General features: G+C 45.1%; 1 protein-coding gene across 7 annotated transcripts in view; it reads left to right on the top strand.

Moving 5' to 3' along the window:
* The window catches only part of FGF1 (fibroblast growth factor 1), a 98955-nt gene that overhangs the window by 67925 nt on the left and 13739 nt on the right, over positions 1 to 17291 (top strand). For all 7 annotated transcript variants that reach the window (XM_059174917.1, XM_059174914.1, XM_059174915.1 and 4 more), the window contains one exon: positions 10170 to 10372. In XM_059174917.1, coding sequence (XP_059030900.1) covers positions 10204 to 10372 — 169 coding nt within the window. In that variant the 5' untranslated portion in view covers positions 10170 to 10203. The remainder of the gene's footprint in view (positions 1 to 10169; positions 10373 to 17291) is intronic.

Raw genomic sequence — 17291 nt, 5'->3', positions numbered from 1 at the left:
CACGAAGCAGTGCAGGGGGTAAGAGTGGGACTGAGCTGTTGGGTGAAACAGTTAAACTGGATTTCCAGGCTACACGTGGTCCATGCATCTCTGCCCCTCCAACCGGAAGCTCGGCTGGATCGATCTGGTATGGCCAGATTATAACCTCCTTAAAGACAGACAGCGATTTCTACCGCAAGCCCAAAATCCCTTCTCTGAAAAGCTTTGGGGCTAGGTATGTTTCTGAATGGAGATGCTGGGGGATTTTAGACAGGTGGTTTGGTACGTATATTGTATATTATGGAAGAACTTCAGTGGGGTCCAGGGCCATCCCCTGTCATCAAACACACTGGTTGTTGATTCTGCACCAGATTACACAAATATTAACATAAAGGGTAATAGATAAAGACTTTACATGGTCTCAGGACATTTTGGATCAGGTTTGGCCTCAATTTGAGTTATGAAAGAATGTCTAGTTTTCAGAGCTTTTTTGCATCACAGAATGTAGATTAGGGATTTCAGGTCTTTCTTTTCATTTCCGTTTCTTTCTCCTTATTTTCTTTTTTAAATTTCCAGAACAGTCTGCCTGTGGCAGGTGCTGAGTAGAGTGGTTGGCATCTAGACCATGACATCTTGATCTCTCTCAAATAATATTTGATCCTGGAAGCCAGGGGATGGTTTATTCTCAGTGATTTGGGGATTCTTGAGGATTAGAAGGATTCTAAATTAAAGAACAGGAGAGAAAGACATTGAACCCACAGGCTCTCTATCATCCCAGACAGTAACACACAAACCTATGAATACACTGAGAATGGTGACGAGTACACAATATATTCAGTCCCCGAGTAAATGAGAGGAGGGCATCACAGCACATCAGCAAATGGTAAGATTGCTTAGGAAATGATATTTTTAAAAATATCGCTAAATATTACTAAATGTTAAACTCAAGTTTGTTCAATGCTAAGTCAGTAGCACAGGGGATTGGCAGAACAAACCAACAAGCGACACGGAGAATGATAATCAAGCCAACGTCCGTGACTGCTTACAAGTTTTCAAATGCTGGGCTTAGCACTTTATACATGTGATCATTGAACACAGCAATTCTGCGCGGTAGCTAACGGGGCCCATTCTGCAGACGGGGAAACTGAGGCTCTGTGAGACCGAGTGAGTATCCAGCCAGGGCTGAAACCTGAGTCTAGTAGTATGCTGGTGAACCAGCTATCAGAGAAAAGGAGGGAAGGAAGGAAGGCGGGGTAGGGGGGTGGGGAGAGGAAGGAAGGAAAAAACTGAAGGAAGAAAGGGAGGTAGAGGGGGAAAAAAGAGAGAGAAAAAAAGCCCTGATTACAGTATTTTCCAATTTCTGTGTTGTAAATAGTCTCAAAAGGAGTAATTTCAAGCCCATTAATGATTTACTAACCTGAATATTTAAAAATTGGCTTTCACAAACCTGGAGGTACCTCCTCCTGTACACGTGGTCGGGTCCACCCCAGGGCCACGTCCACAGTTTGCCAAACCAACTCTGGAAGATGAGCTTGCTGCTTATGGAGCACAGCTTGCCTGAGAGCAGCAGACCGCGATGCTAGCCCTGCCAGTGAGCCACAGCCACATTCCTACCCAGGACCCAGTACAGACCCCTAAGGCAGGGAGGAAGGGGGAAAAGACAGAAGAAAACCCTGTCTCCCTCTCTTCAGGCAAATTTTCCTTCACCAGAGGGTGTGAGGTGGGCTACGGCCAACCTGGCCCTCCCTGACAGAAATAACAAAACCTAGAGCTCTTTTTAGGCCTCACAGGCTGTTCCGCAGTGCGAGAAAGAAGTCAGACTCGAGACTAAAAGATCTGATCCGTTTTTGAGATCCGTCAGTTCCCAAATATCACCTTTGAAAAAGTAAGGAAGTGTCTTCTACAAGATGGGGTATATTTGCGTTCATATGTTTGGGTCTGCTTTTAACCAAGGGCAGGGTATTCCAGCCTAATTTGAACCCACTTAAAATACATTTGGGGTCTTGGTTTAGCCTCTCTGTTAATACCTGTAAGGTCCCCACCTTCAAAGTAGGTCTTCTGATAACATATTTCCACTAGAGGCTCCTAGGAAAAGTCTGGCCTGGTATTCAATCCACAAATACGCCAAGGGCAATGATTACGTGTAGGCATTTGCTAATAAATTCAGGGCCTAGAAAAAGAGGCAGAGCTTCTTTCTGGAGCTTCAGAGACCAGTAAAGGAGACAGTCAGGTAACCTTAGTTAAATGATACGCAGTCACTCAATAAACGAATATTTATCAAGGGCCCATTAGATGCCAGGCATTTTGCCAGGCGCTGGGCTCCCATGGTGAGCAAGGCAGATTGGTTTGTACTGTCGTGGAGCTGACAGTCCAGTCATAAATGGAGAGATTAATTAAATAATCACAAGAATGAATGTGTAATTAAAAAATGTAGTAAGAGAGCCCGGAGGAAATGTTAGATGGTCCTATGAGAATGGGAGGAACCTGACCCAGTTCCAGAAAGTCAGCAAAGGCTTCCTTGAGGAATTGGTAACTGAACTAGGACTTGAACAAAATGTAGGTGTTCACCAGGCGAGTGGGGTGGAAGGAAAGACAGGAATTGTGTCTAGAGAGAGGGAACCATGTAGGCCAAGATCCCGGGTGAACAGGGGCGCAGGGGTTTCAGGGAAATGGAAGGCCAGTGTGGGGAAAAGAGTGTGATGGGTGATGCAGCATGCAGGGACGCCAAGGCGGATCCTCAGAACCCTACAGGCCCATTAAGGCCTTAGAATTTTTCTTAAAAAGCAAAAGGCAACTTGTAAGTATGTTTTGTAATTGAAGCGTAGTTGACATACAATATTACATTAGTTGTAGGTGTACAACACAGTGACTCGACACTCATACATTATGAGACAATAGGGATAAGGCCTTAGTCTTTATCTCAAGCAATGGGAAACCACTGGATGGTTTCAGTGGGGATATACGTGGCATTTATAGCCAGGGCTTCCATAGGGTAAATGATGTGCTACTAGAGGAGCACAGAGGGAGTCAATTAAAATCTTAAACTGGTATGTGTGGTGTGGAGGGACAGGAGGGAAGTTAGGGCTGGGGATGCGTCCACATCGGCTTTCTGGAAAAGGACATATCTGAGATGAATTTTTGAAGGGAGAGGATGACCCAGCCCAGCCACTGTGCAAGGGGGAGGGAGGGAGAAAGAATGCATCTGGGTGAGTGTGAGGGTGTGGGGGGACTACAAGAAGAACAGGCCAGTAAGAGAAAAGGCAAGAGAGTTAGGCAGGGACCTGATGATGAATACCTCCCAGGTCATGGTGGGGTCTGGGTTTTATCCTGATGGCTGCAAACAAGCCATGGACACAGCCAGAGGTCCTCAGCAGAAGGATGATCAGACTCCTGCCTTAGAAAGGACACTAGCAGCAGAGCTGATAGTGGATTGGAAGGTTGCAGTGCTAGGGAAGACACCTTTGCAGCCCAGGTGAGACAAGGCGCAGCATCAGCAGGGAGGAGCCAGTGTGAGGACGGAGAAGAGAGGATGATTTTAAGAGACATTAAAAAGGTGCAGTTGAATGGGCTTTGTCACCAGTGGTATGAGTGGGAGTGATTTTTGCTCTACCCACAGAATAGTCAGAACAGAATGGATTCTTCTACTTGTGTTGACTCTTGCCTTGTGACCTGGAGCATGGTCAGTTTTTGCAAGTGTTCTATGCATCCTTGAAAAGAAGAGTGTTCACTAATTGTTGGGTGCAGAGTTCTGTTGTTAATTCATTCAGTTAAGTTTGGTGCACTTTAGTCTACACCCTTATTACTATGTTTTGTCTGTCTGCTTTAACATTTGTGACAGAAAGGTATTAAAGTCTCCTACGATCATGGTGGACTTGCCAAGTTCTCTTCATACTTTTCATTTTTGTTTCATATGTTTGGAGGCTAAGTCACTAAGTATACATAAACTTAAGTTTTTATATCTTTCTGGTGAATTATTCCACTTATTATGCAGTGATCCCTTTTATCATTCATCATTCTTTTTGCCTTAGACCTAACTTCTATGATATTAACATAACCACACCAACTTTTAACTTTTGTTAACATTGGTCTGGTATCTGTTTTTCAGCCTTTTGCTTTTTTTTTTTTTAATTTTTTATTTTTTATAAACATATATTTTTATCCCCAGGGGTACAGGTCTGTGAATCACCAGGTTTACACACTTCACAGCACTCACCAAAGCACATACCCTCCCCAATGTCCATAATACCACCCCCTTCTCCCAAACCCCCTCCCCCCAGCAACCCTCAGTTTGTTTTGTGAGATTAAGAGTCACTTATGGTTTGTCTCCCTCCCAATCCCATCTTGTTTCATTTATTCTTCTCCTACCCACTTCAGCCTTTTGCTTTTAACCTTCTTGTGTCCTTATGTTTTAAACATGTCTCTTGTAATCAGAACGTAGGTGGAATTTTAAAAAATCCAGTAGTTAATAGATTTGGCCCATTTACATTATATTGTGGCTATAAATATACTTGGATTTATTTCTGCCACCTCATTTTGAGCACTGTTTTTGATTTTCTATTATTTTTATGGATGCCTTTGGATAAGTACAGTTTTATTTTTTTCACCTCATTTCCCTTATCCCTACTAGTTGCTGGTTGGAATCACTGCATTCTATTTCATTTCTTTAAGCAGTTGCTCTTAACATTTAATAGGCATTTAATATTTGACTCAACAAAACCAAGGTTAATTAATATCTCTAATAAAGAGTTAATGCTTTTGGGTGATGCCATTGATAGAGACTTAGAGCCTATTTGGAACCAAAGGGGAGACCTATTTTACATATCCTTGGTTGGAGGACACATGTCCAATTATCAGATTGCCAGATGCCTATACGTTTGCCTTTGGTGGCATTATACACTTTGTAGAATATTCTCTTCATGGGTATTTTGCATTACCTGTGCAGTGACAGGGGTTAAAAACAAATACATCAGTGTTTGCCTCTCCTTGATTCTTGGAACTCTAAGTTTTTCCAGCTAGCTTCGTTACCAGGGCCAAACTGAGCACAAATGCTCTCCGAAATAGTGGATTTCATAACGTCATTTCCACAACTGTCGATAAGCCGAGAACTGAGTGTAAAATGGGGATCTGGATTCTCTCTTACATAGCCATGGCTTACCGTCACCTCCTTCATCCTCTCTGCTATGCTTATGGCTTAAATGATGGGGAAGGAATTTAGCTAATTTCTCCCAAATATGACAGGGAATGAAAAACTCTTATTTGCATACCAACAGAAAAATTATTTTAAATTAAGCATTCGATGGCCATTGATTAACCTAAACCACAACGGGCTTCAACTAGTTCAAGAGAACCAGTTATTCGTATCTCCTACAGGTCAGGTCACATTTTCGTACTTTTCAAGTGTTATGTATACTGTGCCCATTAGCCCTTCAGACAACTCTATGAGGTAGACAGGATGGGGATTATTAGAAGAAACATCTCAGAAGGAGTGAATGACTCGCCGAGGTTCCCAGAGTCAACCTGTGCATAGCTGGGGCCATATGGTGTTGCTTATTATCCCAGATTGAAAAGTGACTGTTGTGTCGCTGGGCAGGCCCGTATATTTACCATCCTGTTGACGCATCAGAGCTCAGGTTCTTTTTGAGTAGCTACAGATGACGAAATATGCCAGCCTTAGCACAGATATTCCAACAAGCATCACACTGCCCTCACTTCGTTGTCACTGGTAAGTCAAGAAATCTGGCTTTCCCTAAAATGTCACCAGCACCCCAAATCTCAAAGGGCTGGGCTCAGCACACAGGGATGACATGGAGTCCACGGGGCTTGATTTTTTTCCACCCTCAACGGATATACACAGATAAGCCCCACCCCTGACAGCCAACAAAAAAAGAATAGTAACAAGAAGCAGAGCTTATAAATTTCCATTATGGTTAACACCTGATTTCATGTAGTCATGGATTAATGGATTCATTTATTAGAACAATTTGTGAAAATCCCCAAGGGCCCGTACAGGCTGTTGCTTAATGGTTTTTTATCATGTCATAGACTTCCTTTACTCCTTTCTTTTAAGGAATCCTGAGTAGGCAAGAAACTTAGGACTAACTACTGCTTAAAATATAGGTAAATTGTAAATAAAGCCAAAATAATAAAGGCTTTTTGCGCCTCTGGGGTTTTCTTCAGCAACAAAAAAGGATTTCATTTTTTCTTTTTTTAAAAGATTTTATTTATTTATTTGACAGACAGAGATCACAAGTAGGCAGAGAGGCAGGCAGAAAGAGAGAGAGGAGGAAGCAGGCTCCCCATGGAGGAGAGAGCCTGATGTGGGGCTCGATCCCAGGACCCTGGGATCATGACCTGAGCTGAAGGCAAAGGCTTTAACCCACTGAGCCACCCAGGTGCTCCAAGGATTTCATTTTTTGTATGTTTCAGCTGATTCATAAATCCCACTGCCACGGTCTATCAGCTTCATGTTGACTCAAGGCTCAGTTTCAGGAGTCAACGTGTTCTCCTCAGGTTTCCAGCTAAGAATGTGAACTGCAGGGTGGTGAGAGCAATTGGAAGTCAGTACAGCCACCCCCATGACTGTCCCTCTTACTGGGGGGAGCAGGCAGAGAGCAGAGTTGTGGCTTTATAACTGCAGGGTGCACTGTGGTCGGGAGGAGAGGGATACCAGAGGACCTGCTGGTCTCTGGACAAGGTTGTTTACCTGGGAAGATCTCCATAGTGACGAAGCCCAGGCTGTCAGGTTTAGACGTACATGAGAATGTGAGCATTACAACAACCCTTGGCCAGAGATGGAGCCTCCACCCTCAGGAGCCTTCTGGTCTTACCATAGGGGATAGAAGCAAGAAGGCAAATGGATAGAGCCAAATCTATACCAGCACTTAGAAAACAACTCAGTGGAGACTCCCCACCAGTGCTAGATCTAGAAGGGAACCATCCTTGATACCCACACAGTCAGGGGCACACAGGGACCTCCACTGAGGAAACCCAGGGACAATGACAAACAAAATCCTGTCCACCAAAGACTGGCAATATGAATAGCTATTCATATAGTTAAATGGCAACCACCAGTATGTAATTATTGTCTCCTGTACCAAATTAAGTATACAACTTAGCAAGTGCTTGGGAGGGGAAAAAAAATACTTAATATCTCTTGGCTGTACTTTAAGGCACCAGGATCTGATCACTGTTGCATGTTAATGGAGAGGTAATGGGTAAAGATGTCCAAGTTTGGAAAAACTAAACTGCTTTATATCAGAAGGGGATCCAGAAGCAAGGGGAGTGAGGAAGAGGAATGAGAGAGAAATTGAGAGGTTGAGTGAAAAAGGGCTGAACAGACAGAAAAAGAAACCATGAGAGGGAGAGGTGGGCCCATAGATGTAGAGGCTTTTGGATGAATGAGGAGGTTTGGAAGAGAGAGTGTGAATTTGGGAAGGAAATGCAATATGCCCCACAAGGTAAAGTCTGCAGATATAAAGAACATCTTCGATCTGGTACTATATTATCTGAAAAGAGCTAGACAGAGTTTGACTATATGTGAAGGGGACATGTGGGATTGCTTAACTTTAAATACAGTTTATGTAGCATATGCAGAATTCCCTTTCAGGACTGTTAGAGGAACTACAAAGCACAGCTGAACCTGGGGTCCATGACTGGCCCCTGTGACTCAGACTGGAAGACATGGACCACAGACATTAAAATGCCTGGAGCAAAAGAAACAAGAGAGGTTTCCAGCATGAACCTTAATTCCAAAGTCACCAGAAAAATTACTCAAATTTGTTGCCTTGACTTATGATGGAATTGCTTTCCATGTGAGCAGTTCTGTGAGGCTGCCCTGGGAATGGATGGATGGAAGGAAGGAAGGAAGGAAGGAAGGAAGGAAGGCAGGCAGGCAGCAAAGATGGAAGGATGGATGGACGGAAGGATGGATGAGTGGAAGGATGGATGGATGGATGGAAGGAAGGATGGATGGATGGATGGATTGGATAGAAGGACGGATGGCAGGAAGGAAAGATGGATAGATAGATGGAAGGATGGATGGATGGAAGGATGGATGGATAGATGGGTGGGTGGATGGATGGATAGATGGAAGGAAGGATAGATGGATGGGTGGATGGATGGATGGAAGGAAGTATGCATGGAAGAATGGATGGACGAAAGGATAGATGGATGGACGGAAGGATGCATGCATGGATGGATGGATGGAAGGATGGATGGATGGATGGAAGGATGGATGGATAGATGGGTGGGTGGATGGATGGATAGATGGAAGGAAGGATAGATGGATGGGTGGATGGATGGATGGAAGGAAATATGCATGGAAGGATGGGTGGATGGAAGGATGAATGGATAGAAGGGCGGGTGGATGGATGGATAGATGTATGGATGGAAGGGTAGATGGATGGATGGAGGGATGGATGGATGCATGGAAGGATAGATGGATGCATGGATGGATGGATGGATGGAAGAATGGGTGGATAGATGGATGGGTGGGTGGATGGATGGATGGACAGAAGGAAGGATAGATAGATGGATGGGTAAATAGATGGATGGAAGGATGGATGCATGGAAGGATGGATGGATGGTTAGTAATGCAGGGCATACAGAAGACTGGCAGGCTCCCTAATGCCTGGTGTTGTCAGGTCTCCAGGGAATGACGATAAGCCTGGAATCTCACTTCAAGGTTGACATGGGGACAAAAGTTGGTGAAAGCCAACATATGGGTCACAAATTAATAACTTTATGCATAACAAGCTCATCAGAGTAGATGTCTGTGCCACACAAGAGGTAAAAATCCCACTTACAGCAATGATACAGTATCAGTGAAGTCCCTTCACCTTTTCCTGGTGTTAAGGGCAAGTGATAGTTTTGTTTCAACACACTCCTTTTGAGTCTTGGCACTACCACCTAGGAGGTATTGACCTTAGAGAGGCCATCAAACATCTGAAAGCTTCAGCATCATTTTAGAAAAAATGGGAATAATATGAATGGCTTTCTCAAAAAGTAGTAAGGAATGTCATACAAGCTAACTTGCTTGCCTGAATGGAGGAGGCGTGAATGGTGATGGTCATGATTATTACAAGGCCCCCTGATAATCACTGTACACAACCACCACCTGCTCACTCTTGTTAAGAAGCTCCCGAAATCGTCTTCCAGCTCTTCGCCTCTTCCTTGAGTAGCCCTGTAGTGGCCAATGCATTGTTCTCCTAAATGGTGGGGCAAGAAGAGGTTTTAAAGTTCTAATGTTTGTTACTTTTGCTTCTTAAAACTTAGCTTTGTGGCACTGATACATCTTTACACTGATGGTATAAATCTCTACAGAGTGGGTATCTAAAATATGAGAGGATTATACTGTGTAATATGGAGGCTTCCTCATCAGAATAAGTAGGTCTCATTTGAAAATAATGAGGAGGAAGATAGCCTTTGTACAAGGGACAGACCTGCCTTCTCTGTGTGATATTAGGAGGTAAGAAAAGCTGGGGAAGGATAACTGGCAGACCCTTCATCATGATCTGTCTCATCAGGTTTCCTTTGGTGTGGCGTCTGCCCTTTAGAACCCCCATGGAACACCCACCATAGGCTTGTTCCCCGTTCCGGTGCTATTCCCACCAGCAAACCCTTTATGCATGAACCCTTCACTGTCCCTATCGTGGGTGGTCTGCAAGGCCTCCATCCCTTTTTCTACGGGTCCCCAACAGTCAGGCTGTCAGAGCCGTCTGTGTCCACGGGGCCGGCAGTCCCCAGCCAAAACAGTGGGAGGATGGACAGCAAAACCTCAGTGCCGGCCTCTCGGCTTTTGTGGGTTTCAGCCAGGGCCCAGGTGTTATTTTAGTGCCACTCCAGTGTTTAATTTGAGGATATGTGTGGATCAGAAGGAGGGACCAAAACATTATTTTTTTTTCCCTTGGCCAAGTGATTAAATTTGAAATTCTAAAAAATGCACAGCCTGGTTCAAAGCTGTGTCCAATTGGGAAGTAAGAAATGTCCTGAAAATCCCTCCCAGGCCAGAGACCTTTCTTCCTTCACTGCTGCCCACCACACAGGCCCGTCTCCAGTGGCCATCACCTGGGTTGTCTGTGGCTACTGACCCACTGGGAGCCCCGTGCCTTGAGGCTCTCCTTCCCTGCTGGAAAGGGTGAGCGGCCCCTTCACTGGCGGGACATTCTACAGGGTTGTCTGATTTCTTACAGCCTTGAAAGCACCATAACCAGTAGCCGCTGAGCCATGGCTGAAGGGGAAATCACAACCTTCACAGCCCTGATGGAGAAGTTTAATCTGCCTGCGGGGAATTACAAGAAGCCCAAACTCCTCTACTGTAGCAATGGGGGCCACTTCCTGAGGATCCTTCCAGATGGCACAGTGGACGGCACAAGGGACAGGAGCGACCAGCACAGTAAGCACCCATCTCTCTTGCAGCCTCCTGCCTTCCTGGTGTCTCAAGTCAAGGAGGCGAGTGGAGAGGCTGTCTACATATGGGTACCCTTTCTCTGCCTGACACACTCAGAAGCTTGTGTCCAGGGTCTAGGTGTAGAAAATAACACATTGTGAGAGCTCCAGCCTACCTAAAGGGGTCCTATACCAAGTTTTAGAAGAGCTCTCTGTTTACCTAACTCAACTGCTTTGAGAGCAGATATGGCTTCCACTGTTCAACTGCTGTGGGTTTCTTTTCTTTCTTTCTTTTTTTTTTTTTTTTAAAGATTTTATTTATTTGACAGAGAGAGAGAGAGAGAGAGATCCCACGCAGGCAGAGAGGCAGGCAGAGAGAGAGAGAGAGAGAGAGAGAGAGGCAGAAGCAGGCTCCCTGCTGAGCAGAGAGCCCGAAGCAGGGCTCGATTCCAGGACCCTGAGATCATGACCTGGGCTGAAGGCAGAGGCTTAACCCACTGAGCCACCCAGGTGCCCCTGCTGTGGGTTTCTGTCACTAGGCCTGGCTCCCAAGGCTGGTGAGGGCCCTGCCTGTTCTCTGACAGAACGAGCCACATGGGGCGGGGCAGCAGTGGACCCTTCACAGAGACCTGGGCTCAGTTTCATGGTCACGGGCTCTCCAGCTTATGCTCCCACCGGGCCTGATTTGTGAAATCCTAGTTCATAATTATAGTCTTACACATCATAAATTATGCAGCGCTCACTCTACGTATCACGCAGATGGGGCTGTGGTAACTGGGAGGGGTAAAGTCATTCTCCAGACCCTATAGAAACTGGAGAGCGGGAGCAGTGGGAGCCAAAGGCTCTCTCTTTCAGGCTCTCCTGCCAGCCCTCAGATGGTGTTGATAAATCGAGGCATGACTTGAGGGAAAAGAATCTCCGTGACTCTCTAAGAATAAAAACCTCTACCTTCTGCTTTAGTACTTCTCATGGTGGTGTGTCCGTTTGACATTAGGTGTCTGGGCTCTTTTGGGATGTTATCAGGGAGTCCCTGAGCACCACTGGGGCATTAGTATTGTGGAGAAGCCAAAAGTCCTAAGTTCCTGCTTAGAGAGTCAGTGATCTGATGGGTGAAGCACACTACGAATCAAGAAAAGAAAAGTATAGAGGAAACCAAGAGATGCACAGTAACAGCAGAGGTGGAAAGTGTGGTTCTACAGAACAGGCTGTAAAATGGAATGCAAAATACTGACCTTGATGTGATTTACCAAATAGTCTTAATTAATCATGTAATATGTACCAAAGGTTGCAGGCTGTAAGCAGAAATGACCACCTCAGTGGTGCTCACTCTACTCTTAAACGCAAAGGTCGTGGGGTCGGAAGCTGCCATCTATGAAGCAGAAGGCAGTCTTTTCCTTCCCACTCACCAGGCAGACCCTTGAGATAAACAGCAGGAAGGCTGGTGTTGGGCCTTCCAGCTGCAGGGCCAGATTTTTTGGGGGGTTTGTTTTGATAGCCTTGAAAACTAGGTACCAGAGTGAGGCAAAAAGGACTCTGTTTAGTACATTAAACATATACACGTGTATAAGTAACATCTGCTGTGAACAAATGGACTTAGATTGTACTCCACTGTGTGAGGCATGCTACAGTGTGGTCTGCCCCATATAACACAAGGGAAAGAAGCTTTGATTCCTCCAGGATTTTAAATGTTTCTGATAAGTCTTACCCATCTTCTGAACCAACGGGAATGCTCTCTGGTGCTCAGAATCCCTGGGGAAAGACAAGCATGATGCTGTGTTCCTCAGGGTTAGGCTGGCTTTTCTGGGACATCTTGAATTCTGGGAAATAAGACACTACAGTTAGGACTTCCAAGTACTGGAATTTCTATACAAATGGCATTTGATTTCATTGTTGTCACTCCATCATTAACACTATTGACTGCATTCTGGGTATATAACATTCGGACAACTTCTGAAAGTGCTGTGGATTCAGCCGCCTGACCTAAGACGTCAGGAACCCCTGGAATGCAGCACAACAAAGCTGTAGGAGTGGGTGTGAGGAGGTCTACATCCCAGTAATGCTGGAAAGACTGTTTGCCAAGTGAACCTGGGCTATAATTACTCAATCTTTCTGGCCTCACTTTCCTCACTTGTAAGATAAGAATCAAACTACTTGCCTCGCTGGTTTCTCAGGAGGATTAAATGAGATGATCGAGTTAAAGTCCCCGGCACAGTGCCTGACTCAGGGGAACAGCTCAGTACAATACTGCTGTCATCATCATCATCATCACCTCAAAGGTTCCAACTATTCAACTCAGCACGTGGAAGTACAGTATAATATTTGAGGACCTTCCCTTCATCTTTTCTGTAATGTCTCCCAGGAAGGTCAAGGGTCTAGATTCATGTTTTGATTCAGGGCCCCTCTGGCAACATTCAGAGTTGTGTTCGCCTATTTATTTACTCTAGAACTAAGAACAAGGGCCAAGGGGGACAGAAATCAGAGCTAAGTGGGGTGAGTGAGCAGAAATCCATCTCTGTACTTGTCAGTGCCAAGAGGACAGGATAATGCAGATACTCGCCGCAGACTCAAGGGGCCCTAGATTTGGAGTCAGAAAGCTTGAGTTCATATTCTTGCACTGTCCCTTTCTAAATGGAACAGCACTGAACAATGACCATTTCCCCCATTTTGCATAAAATGCTCTGCAAAATAAACATTAAGTTCCCCAGCCCAAAGCCCCTTCCAATCACCCCTCCTGTCTAGAAATGTAGATGTCTCCAGTGTTCCCAGCTGTCTAACCTTGGGAATAATATTGAGACTCAGCTTCCTCACCTTGGGGAATGGGAATAATAACACTGCTCTGTGTGTCTGAAAAGGCTGAAAAGTCTTAAAAGATCCGGCAGGCAACAGGACTCTCTACACGCTGAGTGTACTTCTGTCGCCCTCTACTGCGCAGTGGTGGTACTGTCACACACCCTCTTCATTTTCACAGATTATTCTGAATCAGACTCAATCTGGACAGGGCAGGGTCAGAGAGAGTAGATGACCTTGGTTTACTGATTAGCACAGTCCCGCAAGGGGATGGTTTCTATTCCTAGATCATTAGTTTGAGCATGACTAGATATTGTGGTCACAGGCACAGAGCCATACTCTAAGACTTCCGTCAGGAAGAATATACATGAAACCCAATCAAATATTAAATAAATCTACATAAATCATTCCAAATAGAATTGCATGTCTTCCAGCTCTACAAAGCAAAAAATAACTCTTCTCATGGCTTCTCTTTGTCTGCAACCAGCAGATCTGCCCTGGGCAAAACTGGGCTGTTTTCAAAACTTAACCTTCTTCCTACTTCCAGGAGAGTAAGTTTCCAAGTACCTAACACAAGGCCTCTCCTGGAGTAGTATAAACCTATGACAGATGTTTGTGCACTGGCCACTGTAATGTAGGCCTGAGTAAAACGTTCCCAAAGCTCCTCAATGAGGCAATGAGCCATACAGGCTTTGACAATGTGTTACAACGCCATTCTAGGAAAGCCAGGCAACATCAGAGTCAAGAGCTGCAGACCACGAGACAGGGCAATGGATGTTAAGTTGCAAGAAGATTCATGGAGACGCCTATGGCTTTCCTTTGGGACATGGGCAGATGGTGGCCTCACCTTGAGAGGGAGGATCCTGGAAGAGGAACAGGCCCAGGGAAAGATGACCAGTTCCATTTCAGACACAGAACATTTGAGGAGTGCCTCTTGTACCATGCATATTTCCCTGTAGTTATAATCACACTCACTTGTGTGAGTATTTAATGCTTTTTGCCGCCACTAGGCTCCCTGAGGATGGGGACTTTGTCTGTTAGAGCTCAACAATCCAATTCTGTGTCTAGTCCATTGACTGGCACTTGGCACAGTACCCAATAAATACGAATTTGATGAGTAAATGAATTGCATTGGTGGCAGATGAATTCAAGTTCAACAAGAGATTCAGTAAATACCTATTGAGCACCTGATAAATGCCAGGCATTGTGTTAGATTCCTGCATTTCCACTTAACCATAATCTCACAAAGTTATGAATAATCATCACTCTGCAGACACTGAGCTAATAGGGCCTGTGATCAGTCAGTAAGTGGGAAAGTTGAAAGCGGTCCATCGCTGCTGCTTCCAAGGAAGTTTCCTCTTCTGACTCTTTTCATATACCACTACCACCCCTGACATCAATACCATGATGGTGGTCTCCCCCCAAGAACTGATTAAATAAGCATACTGGAGGGGTGCCTGGGTGGAGTCAGTTAAGCGTCTGACTCTGTTTCAATTCAGACTCCTGGTTTCAGCTCAGGTTGTGATCTCAGGGTTGTGAGATCGAGCCCTATGTCAGGCTCCACACTCAGTACGGGGTCTGCTTGAGATTCTCTCTCCCTTTTCCTCTGCCCCAGCTACTTGTGTTCTCTCTTTCTTGATCTCTAAAATAAATAAATAAATCTTAAAAAAAAAAAAAAGAAGAAGAAAGTGCTGGATTCACACAGCCTGTCATGCGGATCAGAGAGGTGTAGGTGCAGGTCCCTGTTCATTAGTTCCTTGTCCCCCTGCGGAAGTTACTTCCCCACAGGCCTCTGTTTCTTCATTTTAAAAACAGTTCCCATGTCACAGTAAAGGAGGAACCTTAAAAGCGTCATATAGCAGGTGCTCAAAAAATGTTATTCACCATCATCATCACTTCTAGGCTAACTTGACCTTCTTCTGTAACCATCTGATCTCTGTAGGCTGTTAAGTTAAATGAATGTTAGCCTTGCTCATGGAACTCAGTCTTACTCTTCAACTCGGTGTTGCCAGGACCATCTAGGTTTGGAGCCCTCATGGCCTGGAATGTAGGAAAAATGGGCCCAGGCCCAGCAAGTCCTGTCCTGTCTAACTTCTCTGGCAGAGAGAGCGAACTGTTGTGGGCAGAGCAAGAAGGGGCTCCATGTTCGATTCTGCCCTTCCTGCTGCACCTTCCTCTCGGGCCAAAGGGGACATGATTTGTTCCTCAATGGGACGAACACATGAATGGTAACTGGAGAACAAGTTTGCGAGCATCCCAGATCTGCAGCCTCTGCTGTGACCCACACCCCCTTGCCTCCCCAAGCACACAAGAGGCTGTGTGGGGAGCAGGATTACTGGCACTGCTCACCGCACAAATGGAAAGGTTCCTGAGCAAAGTGTGTGCCAATCAAATATTTATAAATCAAACCACATCCTAAAGGCACTAAGGGAGTTCACTGGTCAGAGAAATGGTACTTTGCAGTCCTTTATATAGGGCAGACTCCTCTTAAGTGAAATCCCTCCCACCTCCTTGTTTTGGGGCCATGCGTCTGCAGTTTCTTCTCCACTGTGACTCGGCACCTTGTGGTAAGGACACTTGGCTCCCCACCGGCTTGTGCTGCAAGTCAAGACAGCTTTTCAGATCACCAGGGTGGGCACAACTGGGCCCTGTTGGCAGAAGCCAGTGAGCAGGGCCGGTCTTCAGGCAGAAATGCTCCCCCACCCCCTGCGGGCTGTTCCCACCTTGGTGAGATAGGATGCCAGAGGTCTCCCTGCCCTTCATCCCACTTACCCCTTACCTGTTATGCAGAAAAATCTAGAAAATCTCTACAAAGACTTTTTTTTTTTTAATATCACATAGTCTGTGGACTATATCGAAATTTTCCAGGGATCTTTTTTTCAGACCCTAAAGCAGAAGCAGACACCTTTACAAATTCTAAGAAAAGTCTTTTTCATACACATATGTATTCCAAACCACTGGAATTTTCTTTCCACAAATTCACTTTTTTTTTTTTTTTAACTTCTCCATCTTCCTCTAATGTTTTACGGAGCTCGGCTTGTGGCTACACTTTAATTATAAATGCCACTGACATAAAACAACCTCACCGAGTTCTGAATGAGGCTGACCTCACTTTGGGTAAACACGGCAAAGGACGGGAAGTCTCCGACCCAGAATAAACTAGGCACGTAATCTCTTTTGGCCTCTCTTTGGAGAGCAGAGGTGGAAAGTAGGCTTAAAGGCCACGGGCATGATACCAGAGCAGAACCTACCTCTGCACTCATTTGTGCTCAGAACATACCAGCTGATATTTTATCTTTAAAAACTTCTAGGGGCAGAAGAGGAAGATGTGAGCATGGCTTGGGGTGGGGAACCATGTGCAGGACCCCAAAGCTCACTTTGTCTTGGCAGCTGCAGGCTCTTGGCATCTTTTTCCTTCTTTCTGTCCTTGGAAATAAGAATCACGTATCTTCCTGTGAATAAAAGTACTGCTAAGAGCTAATGGAAGGCACCATGGAGAAGAGAACACCAGAGATACAGGCAGAGCTCTGGCAGAAAAACAGGTTAGACTGCCTAGTTTGGGGCTGGCATGTCTACCCAAAAGCTCCGGGTTCACCTTTATGTACACTCCTTCAAGCAAAAAGCCCCGTGAAGGGATTCAAAGTGTAAGCAAGGGGCAGGGAGGAGCACGATCCACAAAGGTGGAGATTACCTTGATCTTTTCTTTTGATAAAGAACACATTCCTAGACCAGCACAGCCTTCTGTGCTTTCCAGTTTCTATTGGGCACATCATGGTCACAAACCCACCAAGCAAACATAGCCTGTGTATAAAAAATCTTATACTGCTTTGTAAATTTGAATTTCTCTAGGAAACTGATGTCTAGCTAGAGTACCTTTAAAAAATTTGCTGGTGAGAGGCAGAGAAGAGGCCTGACTGGGGGCGGAGAAGGCAGGAGTCCCAGGCAGGGGCAGAGCTGGGCAAACTGGGGAACCACAACAAAGAAATAAAAAATAAATACGTAAAACAAAGCAACGAATTTTTTTAAAAAGCTGTTTAATTAAAAAATGCTTCCATTTCTCCTGATAAGTCGAAAGTGGAACAATAAGTACTCTATGGACTAATTGACTTGTCTCATTTTTGAAAAAGTATTTGCTTGTC

Source organism: Mustela lutreola, chromosome 5 (genome assembly GCF_030435805.1).
Source record: "Mustela lutreola isolate mMusLut2 chromosome 5, mMusLut2.pri, whole genome shotgun sequence".
Lineage (NCBI taxonomy): Eukaryota > Metazoa > Chordata > Mammalia > Carnivora > Mustelidae > Mustela > Mustela lutreola.
The sequence above is the reverse complement of the archived record's forward strand: the minus strand, read 5'-3'. Positions and strand labels throughout refer to the sequence as shown.